This window comes from Setaria italica, chromosome IX (genome assembly GCF_000263155.2).
Source record: "Setaria italica strain Yugu1 chromosome IX, Setaria_italica_v2.0, whole genome shotgun sequence".
In the NCBI taxonomy this organism is placed as follows: domain Eukaryota; kingdom Viridiplantae; phylum Streptophyta; class Magnoliopsida; order Poales; family Poaceae; genus Setaria; species Setaria italica.
The window spans coordinates 8,406,577-8,419,593 of NC_028458.1; the positions used below are offsets into that span (position 1 = coordinate 8,406,577).

At 45.5% G+C, this 13,017-nt stretch overlaps 2 protein-coding genes across 2 annotated transcripts; one reads left to right on the top strand and one right to left on the bottom strand.

Annotated features, from left to right (window-relative positions):
- The first annotated feature begins 1,244 nt into the window (after positions 1-1,244).
- LOC101773638 lies at positions 1,245-1,760 on the top strand. The gene has a single exon (XM_004982069.2). It carries the CDS (start codon positions 1,326-1,328, stop codon positions 1,758-1,760), a length of 435 nt encoding a protein of 144 aa, XP_004982126.1. The 5' UTR covers positions 1,245-1,325.
- Positions 1,761-9,894: 8,134 nt separating this feature from the next.
- On the bottom strand, positions 9,895-12,464 carry LOC101774043 (costars family protein). Its single transcript, XM_004982070.4, has 2 exons — positions 12,242-12,464; positions 9,895-10,294 (listed from the first exon to the last, which is right to left on the bottom strand). Exons 1-2 carry the CDS (start codon positions 12,320-12,322, stop codon positions 10,112-10,114), a joined length of 264 nt encoding a protein of 87 aa, XP_004982127.1. The 5' UTR covers positions 12,323-12,464; the 3' UTR covers positions 9,895-10,111.
- Positions 12,465-13,017: the final 553 nt, after the last annotated feature.

Below are 13,017 nucleotides of genomic sequence, written 5' to 3' on the forward strand. Positions count from 1 at the left end.
TGATCAGGGTGACAACATATGCTGTTGGGAGAAGTAATTGTAGATAAGAATCCCAAGCAAAAAATTAAGGTAACTGGGAAAGTAATGGAACTAAAAAGATAAATTTCTGGAGAAAAAGGACGTCTAAAATGTTACTGCACAACCATATGCGAGCAAGCCAATTTTTTAAGCATCACAGCTTCATACATCACACAATAGCAGTCTTCTGGGAATACCAAATGGTTCATGAAAATATAGGCACAACAGTACAAGCATATCAACGATACGGAATAGGGGACTGGTGGTTCTGCGCGCCTCAAGCAGCTGCAACCGCGGGGGGGTGCGGGTGCAATAGGGTTATCTCACATTGTCATGAACACCCTGCAGAAGCAGCTCGCCATCATAGGTCAGATTTTTCCTCTTCTTGGCGGACCTCAAGGTGCCAACCAGTGCTTCAAAAATGTTTGCGCAGTGGTGATCATTGAAGAGTACACCAAACTTGACCTGCAAACCATAATAGTTCAGTAATGCAGTATTGATGTCCTCTATACAAGTTCACAAGGTATAGAGCAGTAAAGATGAAAAAACTAACATCGATAGTTTCTTATAGACTCCGTAACATCATAATGTCTCTATGTCTTATGTAAGCTACCAGTAATTTTTAACAGAAGCATGTCGTCGAGACAGAACTTTTATGAGGTATAATGAACTGTTGTTAGTGGTTTTATTCAGCATAAGGTATAAGAATTAGGGTGCTCAGATTTTCATCATCTTTATGTTTTCAGTGGAACTCTGCAGGTTATTTGTCAACACAGCTTCATTCTTTGGTGGCTAGAACGGCGACTTGCTGCCCAATGTAACTATTATGCAGATGTAGCAAATTATCAGTTTCTTTTGTTCCAAGATACATGCACAAAATTCTAATGTCTTTTTTTATAAGGAATTCTAATGTCTTTCGAGTACATGTACTGGTGCAATAGTGCGGATGTGTGATTTAGCATGCTTCTTGCTCTATTTTGATGTGTTTATTATATCTTAAATTTTAATTTAACTTGCTCGTTTCCAGAGTCAGCAGGTTCTGAAAGATGGTCATGAAGAGAAAAGGTCAATTTTGCAGTTCAGCACTCCGGACTTGATTCTTCAATACGTGTAAGCACGCCACGATGGTCCTTGTCAAATTCAGCACCCTTTTCCAATAAAATCAAACAAGACGGCCCGCCGTCTCGCACCTCTTCTCTGCATCAGCTGCCTATGTATATGTGCTGCAGCTCCATCTCCCATCACACAAACACTTTCATCACTCTCAAGAGCACCTACACAGTTCCCTACTCCATTTGCAAAGAACAATGGCGTCCCGGGCCATCGAGAGCCACCGTGCTGGTGCCGAGGTCGTCTCCGGCGGAGACGCCGCCTGCAGGAAGAAGTCCGTCGAGCTGCTGGAGGAGCTCGGCCTCCCCAAGGGCCTCCTTCCAATGGAGGACATCCAGGAGTTCGGGTACAACCGCGACACAGGGTTCATGTGGCTGGTGCAGCGGAAGAAGAAGGTCGAGCATACGTTCAAGAAGATCAAGCAGACCGTGTCTTACGCCGCCGAGGTGACGGCCTTTGCCGAGAAAGGCAAGCTGAGGAAGATCACCGGCGTGAAGACCAAGGAGCTGATGCTCTGGCTCAGCGTAGTGGAGGTGTACGTCCCTGATTCCTCGCCAGAGAAGGTCACCTTCATGACCGGCACCGGCCTCTCCGACAGCTTCGATGCTGCTGCATTTGCGCTTGGAGAATAGAGATGATGGCAAGTGCACCGGAGCGTGCTTAAAGCTGAAAAATGCTTCATGTCCCTGCATCTATCTCATGTACAGTATGTACTCCTTATGCTACACTACTGTACTTGTTTATTTGGTTCTGTAATCTGTTCGTTCTAGTGATTTGGATCACATATACTGCTAATCAACTACTCCCTCCGTTCCAAATTTTAGATCGTTTTAACTTTTTAGTTCATAGATATTATTATACATCTAGATATAATGTATAGATATTATTATACATCTAGATATAGTATATGTGTAGGTACATAATAATATATATGAATCTAGAAAAATCAAAATGATCTACAATTTGAAACGGAAGGAGTACTTACATGAGATTGAATCGAATTTGGTTCCGACAGCATTTGAGCACGACGACGGCAAGTCGGCAACTGCTTATATATGATGGTAGAGGCAGTTAGGAAAAAAAAAAGTTTGCAGTGATTAACTCTTCAATTGTATGCTCATGCTGTAATGCATGTATATCTCCCTGCAAATAAGATGACAATGAAGCCAAGACAGCTACAGGATGATAAAGCGTTAAAGACACAGGGCCCAATGCAAGCTGCTGCCATTTCCGGTGCTGTGAGGGTGTCATCGTCCGGCGAAGTTTAAGATGTAGAGAGCCGGCGACGAGGATTGAGGACAAGGTGACGCCGCCGGCAGAGCTTTGACTTCTATATGCCTCTCTCGTTGAATAGTTGTCACACCTTGAAATTTTCAAATTTTAGTATGTGAATAAAATGAATAATTAAAGAATGATTTTCTTATAATTTTAAAATTTTTCCAACATTTATTTTTCTTTACATGAAATTTAGTATAGGAAAAATAATTATTTGCTTTTCTAAATTAAATAATGTTGTTCTATGTCTGTGCATTCATGCCGATGCATCTTGGTATTTTTTGAGTGTAAAAGTTTCAAAAATTGCATTTAGACGATGTCTAGACCCTTCTGAGAAAATTTCTAGCTTTTCTAGAATTTATTCTCCTTTTCCTAGAGCTAAATCTAATGTTTGGGTGGTTATAGAATCCTTTTCTCAAGCTCCAAGTATTTTATTTGGACTCTCCATGTTCCAAACTATCTCTGGGATTTTTTCTGGAATTTTTGAGATTTTCGGAGTATTTTTTTGACTTGAAATGAATTAACATTTTTCTGTGCACGCGAGAAATGATTTCTGGAAAATAAAAACCCTTTCCTATCGTTTTGGGCTGAGCCCATGGGCTCGACCCACATCAGGCCCGCTCCCACCCACGAAAGCGCATCGGGGCCGTGCTGCCTCCCCGGCCTAGTCAGCCATGGCACCGCCGGCCTCTCTCCCTCGGCGTGCGTGTGCCCCTAGGTCTCCACGCCTATTTAAGGGCGAGCGCCGTGCGCCCTGCCTCCGTTGCTGCCTACGTCGCCTAGCCCCGTCCTCATTTAGCGAATCTTTGTAAAGGCCTCGTAGCGTTCCTATGCAATCACACCTCAGAAGTGTGGTATGGTGCCTGATCAGCACCGCATGGTTGGGTCTAAAGTTCTTTTGAACTTTTACGCAACTTGTGGGTAAAGATGTGCGACCTCTGCGGAGTGTAAAACTGATCGATCAGCCGTGCTCGCGGTCAAGAGCAGCCTGAACCCTCACACGATAATTGAACTTGAAGATGGACTTAAATCGTGGTTATGGTTGTGCCATATACCTATGGCTTATATTTATGTTTCTATTAACTGTGGGTTGGTATATACTTATACCTTAGTAATTAGGTGCTAATAAAATTTGACCAACTAAAAATACTTAATGCAGTCAACCAGCCAGCATTTCCTTGTTTAAGTCTTGCATTCATATTCTCCTCACATTTACTGAGTACGATATGTGCTCACCCTTGTTATAACCAACGTTACTCAGAAGAAGAAGCTGGTATCTAGTTTGTAGTGAAGATGGTGCTGAGTTTTAGGCGTACACAGCCCAAGTGATCTGCCTATGAAGTTTGGAGGCTACATTTCCAGGATTAAGCCTGATGGTTTCATAAATCTTTATTGTGTTTTTTTACGTGATATTGTTGCTGTTATTCGCTTATAATATCATTGTGTGTATGAAACTTGATCCTAGCATGCATATAGGCGGTCCTTGATTTTATCCATAAAACTGGGTGTAACAATAGTCAAAGTGCCAGCATCCGACGATATTTCCCTTCCGTCTTCCGCTGCGACTCTGCGAGCAGATGCAGAGCGGAGGGTGGGGGTGCGGTTTCTCTTCCGGCTGAAACGGCCGGCGGCGATGGTGGCCGGCGGCGTAAAGGTCGGAGGATCAGCCACCGGGGGTAAGAGAGACTGCCGAACTAGGAGCCGCACGAAAAATTAGTATCCGAGATTAGAGGTCTATTTGTAAATAATTGGATCGCGATTAATAGTCGCGATCCAAATCAGGTGGGTTTTGCAAAAAATAGTTCCGGGCGTGGGACATGGCGCACGGCGAGGTTACCGGCAACCTCCGCGAGCCCGCAGCCGCTCCGCCTCACCCCGTCGCACTCCAAGAATCCCGCGGTCCTCCTAGGCTTCAGACCGACCGCCGTCGTGGGCGGCCGCGGCCGCGGTGCGGGGCGGAGCCCAACAAGACGCGCGCGCTCGGGCACGGCAGTGATGAACCCCAAACCGAAGCAGCTTCATGCATTTCGGATGACAAAATTGCGCTGGTGACTGCTTCATTCTTTGTTTACAGTCAGAGAGTATCTGTTGCCTACCATGAAGCCTGTTTCAGACCTCCAATGAATCATACCATGGGAAATTGGAGGTGATAGCTTGGAAACCTCAAGTGCCTCTACATGTACCGTAGCAGTGCTTGACTTCAGGGAATGAACCAATACTAGTAAGGTTTTTTAAGAAAAGGGTGATGCATGAATGATACCACAAACACAAGAAAACTTAGTGAACCTAGCAATTATATTAGCCGAGTGAAGAGCAGATGAGAATTGAGAAAGTGGAAAAAGAAAACAACTAGTACTGGTTGTATTTGTGAAGTTAACATGATCGAAACGAGGCTCTGTAGTAAAAAAAAAAACGTATGCATTGACTATGACTGGACTGACCTTTAAACTCGTTGTTCTTTTTCCTTTTTTTTCAGAAATGGTCAAACAAAGTGACATTTCAAGAGCTCGAGTTGTTCTTGATACATCCTAAGTCTTGACGCAGATCACTGCCCATTCTCCTCAATCTGCTGAGTTATCTTCCTCAGAAGAAAGCTCCCGAATGGAGAGCCTCCTCCTGTCTGCAGTCCTGGATGGAGCTGATCACTGGATCCATAAATTTCTTCACCAGCCAATTCTCCAGGCAATTCTCCAGTCCGTAAATGCTGGATATGGAGGATCCCTCCGGTGAGTCCTGCTCCAAGCAGAGATCATTGATGACGAGGCCCTGGGATGCATCGATCCTGAGACACACCCAAGGTTTTTGCAAATGGCCATGGAAATAGCCAGGATGCAGAATGATTCCCTCAATGGCTATTGAAAGTGACGATCGATGAAGCCATTCTAGCTAGTTTTAAGCAGCCAGACATCTTTTCCTCTTTAACTGGATTGGGAAATTAGCAAAATTGAACATCTTCGATTAGCAAGAGTGACTTGGCGTAGTTCTCTTCTGCGCTGCGTTGTTCCATGGTACTCTGCTGTTGGGAATGTCCGGTCAGTGCTTGAAGCAAGTGCATCATCTACTGCATCTTTGTGGTATCCTGTACGTAACAATCAGTGGACAGGCTCACCAGATGATTTCATCAGGTAGAAAAATTAATAAGCTTCAGTGTGTACAGGAGATATCTAACTTCTTAGAATGCATTCTAGTGCAAAACGTTTCTTTCCTGCGTCCTTGCACGAGGCAGCGTATATCTTTCCCTGTGCCTCCCATCTTCATGCCAGTAGAAACGAAGAGAATTGGAAATGGCAAGGAACACTCTCCAATCCATTCCCTAAAACCACAAATTATATCTTTCTCTCCATGCACCCCCAGTTCATTGCTCTGTTTACTTCACACCTGGATATTTATAGGGAAAGACTAGACCAATAGGTACAGGTACTTATAGGTGCCATTCTGCTAAAGTAGGTGATCGATCTATTGGTGATCAAGGCGACAATAGATGTTACTGAGAAAAGTAATTGTAGATAAGATAAGGATTGTTTCCTTATAAAAGTGCAAGGAAATGGAGAAAGGAATGGAACTAGAAAGAAAACTCTCTGGGGGAAAAAACACGTAGAACGGTGCAGAGTCAATGGCCCACCGCCATAACCTTCGAGTTGCTTCTTTCATGTCTTATGGCAGATGCATTTTATACCAGCATTCAGTTAATTTGCATCACGATCATATGCAAGCAAGGCAATTTCGTAAGTGTTTATCACAATTCTAGACATCACACAATAACAATCTTCAGGGAACGCCAAATGGTTTATAAGAATCTAGACACCACAAGTTACAAGCATTAGGACCTGCGGTGCTGTGCACTTCAAGACGCAGCAACCGTGGGAGGAGGCAAGAGGGTAATCTCCACATTGTCATGAACACCCGCCCGGCTCAAGCAGTTCTCTATCGTAGGTCAAATTTTCCTTTTCTTGGAAGCCTGAAAGGTGCCAAGTAGTGCTTCGAATATGTTTGCACACCATTCATCATTGAAGAGGACACTGAACTCGACCTGCAAATGGAACGAGAATAGTTCAGTAACGCAGCTTTGTTATCCTCTTGTAGATGTTCGAAAGGCGTAGGACAGGTTAGATAAAAAGTTTTAACATGGATAAGTTTCCATGATCTCTGTAACATCATAAATCTATCTTATGTAGTACACTAAGCATAACCATTGGTGACTCTTCAAAACAAGTTGCTTATATTCGTCGAACTCAAAGAAGCCCTGACTCTTTTAAAGAAGAACTTCAGTAAGTCAAAGATGCCTGTTTGCACATTAAATCAGCAACAACGATACTTGGAGGATTCCTCCTATGCAGTTGTTTTCTGAACAGGTGCAGCCAGGATTCATCTGCCAGTGCTTCTGCAATCCTAACAAATATGTAACAATCAGTGGACAGGCCCGCCAGATGATTAATTCGAAAATTTCAGAAAAAAAGGATCATTGTAGTGCAAACCATTTCTTACCACTATAAGCCACTTTGGCAGTGTACATCTTGCCCTCTACGGCTCTACCTCCCATCCTCATGCCAGTAGAAACAAAGAAAAGTGGAAGTGGGGTAAAAACACTGTCTGCGTTCCCCCAAAGAACCAAATTATCACCTGCATTGTTGCTTGTTGTTTTTGGTTCTGTTCGTTCTAGTGATTTGGATCACATGTACTGCTAATGAACTAGAAGGGATTGAATCAAACTTGGTTCTAGCAGCATTCGAGCACGACGACAGTAACTGCTCATTATGATGGTAGAGGCAGTCATCAGGAAAAAGAGTTTACAGTGATAATTCTTCAAATTGTACGCTCACGTATTTCTCCCTGCAAAGAAAGATAAGAATAAGATGACCAAGTGCCGAAGACACAGGCCCAACGCAAGCTGCTGCCATTTTCCCGCCGGTGAGGAGGGGCTCAGGGCGGCGGGTGCTGTTCGTCGAGAGTGTCGTCGTCCGGCGAAGTCTAAAGCTATATGCAGCCGGCGACGAGGACTGAGGACAACTTGACGCCAAGGACAGAGCGTTGACTTCTCCATGCCTCAGCCTCTCTCGTTGAAAGTCGAAGTGCCAGCATCCGACGACCCCCTATCGTCTTCCCCGACGAACAGATGCAGAGCGGAGGGCCGGTGCCTGATCTCAGCGATGGCCGGGGTGTGGTTTGCGCTTCCGGCCGGGACGGAAGGCGGCGGCGGCGGCCGGAGGATGAGCCGACGGGGGCCACACGAACTATCTGAGACGGGGGCTACATGTAAATAATTGGATCGCAACTAATAATCGGGATCCAACTAGGGAGTATTCTATAAATAATCGGATGGGGGTATTCTATAAATATTTGGATCCAAATTAGGGTGGTTTTTGCAAAAAATACCTCCGGGCATGGGGGCATGGCGCACGGCGAGGTCACCGGCAACCTCCGCGAGCGCGCCGCCGCCCCGTCTCGCTCCGTCCCACCCCAAGCATCCTGCGGTCCGCGTAGGCTTCAGGCCGACTGCCGCCCGGCGGCGGTGCGCGGCGGAGCGCAACAAGACGCGCGCGCTCTGCCACGGCAGGGATGGAAACCGCCTGCCGCGTCCGGCAAGAACAGGCCGCGGATTTCACCTCCAGGTATTCATCCTCATCCATAACCTGAGCTCCAATAGTTCCTGGTTCGCGGAGGCGGTGGCGGGCGAGCCGCGCGAGCGAGGGCGGAAGGCGGAACCCGGCCGAAGAGCGCGTTGCCGTTGAGGCCCAGGTACTGGAGCGCGGCGAGGTCGCCGAAGGAGCCCGGGATGGAGCCGTTGAAGTAGCTGCCGCCGAGGTGGCGGTACGGAGGCCGGAGTCGCGCGGGCCGAACGGCGGCAGCGGTCCGGAGAGGTTGTTGTTGGAGAGGTTGAGGGTGGCGGAGCGCGGGCATGAGGCGAGCGACGGCGGGACGCGGCCGGACAGGGAGGAGGCGCCCGAGCGCGTTACTGAGGATCTTACAGGATACTTACTGAAGATCTTCAGAAAAAACAAGTTGCTTACACGATACGTTCGTGGAGATCAAAGAGCCCCAAACTTCTTTTAGCAAAGATCGTCAAAAGATGTCTGTTTGCACATAAATCATCAAGCTAGTAAAGAAAAAAGAAAGACAAAATTCCATCTAGAAGATAGCTTAATTATTCCTTCTACGACACTGGAAAATTTTTACTCCCCTATATGACACCATGTATATCTTTTATGCCACCTTTAACACTTGCGTTAGTTTTGGCTGTTAACGGTGTTAACATACATCTAAAAAGACTTTTTTACCCCTCGTGGCTCTTTGCATCAGTATTGAGTATGATACTGTGCATTTTGATTAATCCACATACTTTAATGCCGATTTGGATTTATGGGCGTTTGAGGTCAAGGAACTGCGTTGACTCATTTTTATGTATTAGCATGTAATGAAAAAAACATTAATCCTTTAGTCATATGCTGGCCCATAACAGTGCCAATTTCTGGTGCATCTGATTCCTCTCGAACCCAGTATACCCGAGGATGCGATTGTCCGGAGCCGGAGCCGAACCTGGGCAACCTCGCTCCTCACGTGGACGTGGTCACGCCCATGGGCGGCGACATGTAGAGCGGCGCGTTCAAGAGGTGGAGCTCGAGCAACGGGGCTGCGGCGGCTGCCTGCTGCCGCCGCCAGCGCGTGCAGCCCGAGCGCCAGCGGCCCGCCGATGTGGCTACCCCCGCGGCCGGAGCGCCGGTGCGGCTACCCGTGTGGCCGGAGCGCCCGCTTGCCGCCTGCCCGCGTACGCCCGCCGCCCGTCCTCCCGTGCACGCGCCGCTCGCTCGCGCGCGCGCGCGCCTACATGCCTGCGCTGCGCGCCCTCGCCGCCCATCCTCCCGCGCACGGCCGCACATGCACCGCTCTCGCGCGCGCTCCTGCCGCCCGTCCTCCCCGCAGCGGCTGTGTTGTGGCTGGAGTCGGATGGGGAAGGAGAAGCGCATGAGAGAGAAGAGACTGCGAGGATGCGGAAGGATAAGTTCCAATAAGCAAGGGTATTTTGGTCCACATGGTAACAATCTGACTGGCATACACGAGCGAAAAACGATTCAGGCTGACAGAATCGACGGCAGGGTCGTAGGAGGCACGGTAAAATGAATTCGATGTCAAATAGGAAAGATTGAAATTTTGAATGTCAAATAGGGAAATAAGCTACCTTTCGATGTCAAATAGGGAATTCTCTCGAAAAGAAAAGTGGAAGTGGTGAAAATGTCAAATAGGGAATTCTCTCGAAAAGAAAAGTAGAAGTGGTGAAAATCAGCCTGCATTCCTCAGCAACAAATTATCACTCCTCACTCTCTGTTTATTTCACCTATTTATAAACTTGGTTATTATAAGACATGTCCTGATCATAGGTGTTATTATTCTGAAGTAGGTGATGTATGGATCAGGGTGACAATATATGCTGGTGAGAGAAGTAACTGTAGTCTGTAGATAAGGATCGCAAGAAAAATATTAAGGAAAATGGTAAGGTAATGGAACTAAAACGGTAATTTTCTGGAGAAAGAAAAGTCATCTAGAATGTTACAGCACAGCCATAAGCAAGCAAGCCAATTTTTTAAGCGTCACAACTTCATACATCACACAATATAGCAGTCTTCTGGAAATACCAAATGGTTCATGAAAATATAGGCACAACAGTACAAGCATATCAACGATACAGAATAGGGGAATGGTGGTTCTGTGCGCCTCAAGCGGCAGCAACTGCAGGAGGGGGCAATAGGGTTATCTCCACATTGTCATGAACACCCTGCAGAAGCAGCTCGCCATCATAGGTCAGAATTTTCCTCTTCTTGGCGGCCCTCAAGGTGCCAACTAGTGCTTCAAAAATGTTTGCACATCGATCGTCGTTGAAGAGTACACCGAATTTGACCTGCAAAGCGTAATAAGTTCAGTAATGCAGTATTGATGTCCTCGGTACAAGTTCACAAGGTATAGAACAGTAAAGATGAAAACAATTACAATATTGTGTGTTATAAGGCTAACAATTACAATATTGCTTACAGACTCTTCAAAAGTGGAACTCTGTTAGCAAAAGGTCTGCAATAAGCAAGTCATAGCATCCTCACCTGCCACTGCCAGTAGTGTTCTCATTTAAGAATGTCATACAGCGCAAGCATAAAATGTGCAGAACTACAGAAGCTACAGTACATGGATAGTGCTAGGGACTACAGCAATGTACTATACCAGGTTATTTCTGTTTCTTTTCATCATAGCTTTTGGCTAGAGTTAGGGACTAAGATCAAATGTCAAAATATTTTAAGATGATTAGTAGGGCAATGGACCAATGTAATGAGCCAAGATTAGGATTTGGAAAGTTTGAATTAGTCACAGCAAACATGAAAACAACCAGCCTAATCTTAAGTGGTAAAAAACTAAACCTTGGAGTCACTGAGGGGGTGTTTGGATACATGCTGCTAAAGTTTAGCACCTGTCACATTGGATGTTTGGATGCTAATTAGAAGTATTAAACATAGGCTAATTACAAAACTAATTGTACAGATGGAGTCTAATTCGCGAGACGAATCTATTAAGTCTAATTAGCCCATGATTTGACAATATGGTGCTATAGTAACCATTTACTAAGGATGGATTAATTAGGCTTAATAGATTCGTCTCGCGAATTAGCACAAGGTTCTGCAATTAATTTTATAATTAGCTCATGTTTAATCCTTCTAATTAGCATCCGAACATCCGATGTGACACTGCTAAAGTTTAGCACCTAGTATCAAACACCCCCTGAATAGGAAACGAAGGAGAATCATGGTGACAAGCCGTTCTAAGCTATCATATGCACTTTATAGCCTCACGTGTTTAAGACACAACCTGGAAACGAATGGCTAGGAAAAATAATACAGAAGATTATTAGAAGGTAACAGACGATCACACAAACTGAATATTAATTTCCTCTTAATTAAGCAAACAAAAATAAAAAAGTAACCAAAATAACCAAGATGAAAGAATTCTGTTGAATTTGTTTTGAGTATTTTCAAATAAACAGGGATCCATAGTAGTTAACAAAACAAAGATTTGCAATATGAAAGAACTCTGTAAGCAATAAGTATGACTACAGTCCTTGATCAGTTACACTCTTCTTTGCACAATCACAGTGGGCACCTTCATTGAGAATGACATTTACGGATACAGCCTAACATTTAACTAGAGCAATTAGGAAACGGTAAACAGATGTTTCCATTTGTTCGAGCTTCTTTAAAATTTCAAAAATTAATCGGTTCACTGGAATACGGGATAATGTATGAATTGAATAGCTTACGGTAATCCCTGCAGAAGTGACATGCAAAGCCACCCCAAATTTAAAAGGAGTAGAATTCTAGAAATGTTGTATTTCAATTTTAATATCATTGATGCACTAGTTGACTAGGTAATTGCCAGAGGTGCACAGATTTGGGGGGATCTGTACTGGGGAAAATCAGCTTTGGCAGCGACTGGTACTGCACACATCAGTTCGAGCATCCAGCTTTTGGCAAAATAAGCATACCCTTATTTGAACAAGACCCTGCTGCAAATTCGCATCAGCAGTGCCGAAGGATGATCTCTCAAATTCCATCAAATCGACAACGCCATCTCTAGGACTCGACTAGATCGCAGCCGCCGATCAAGATTTTGGGGGAACTTCCGCAGCTTCACGCCAGGTAGGTCTGCGCGCACCATCAAACTGCACATTGTCCTAATCATCGAGAAGAGAGGAGGTATCCCGGCGCAGCCCATGCCAGAGATGGCAGCACAGAAGAAGGAAATGCGGCGGAGCAGATGGCTCAGATCTGCCTGGAGAGGGGGGCGCCAGACGGACAAGGGGTACCTTGTAGGAGCCGTCGGGTTGCTGCTGGCCGAGCCTCTGGATCTCCTCCTTGAGCTTCCCGACCTCCTCCTCGACGTTCATGGCGCCTCGCGCTGTCGGTCACTCTCACTCTCGATCTCCGGCCCTGTCCGTGCGTGGCGCGAGTTCTTGGATCTTGTCCGCGGCCGCTGGCACCTGGCAGGATATTTCAGATGCAGAGGAGCCTGCGGTAGTTATAGTTGGAGTGGCACCAACTGTCGGGCGTGGACCGTTTGATCAGGAACTGGACGTGCGAGATGGAGGCTGACTGGTCGCTACCCTCGCTTGAGCTGCTTGCGGATCAACCGGTGAACTGTGAATTTTGTGATGGGATATTCTGTGAGGTACACAGCGTCGCTTTCACCAACACTGATTCTCAAATCAACCAACCTTTTTTTTAAGGAACCGCTTAAGGGGGTTTGTTTCTTTAGTGGCTCCTAAAATTTCTGTCACGTCGAATGTTTAGATACTAATTAGAAGTATTAAATATAGATTAATTATAAAACTAATTGCACAGATAGAGACTAATTTGCAAGATGAATCTATTAAGCCTAATTAATCCATGATTTGACAATGTGATGCTACAATAAACATGTGCTAATGATGGATTAATTAGGCTTAATAGATTCGTCTCGTGAATTAGCCTCCATATGTGTAATTAGTTTTATAATTAGCTCGTATTTAGTCCTCCTAATTAGTCTCCAAATATTCGATGTGACATGAATTTTAGTCGGGACTAAAGATCCAAACACCCCCTA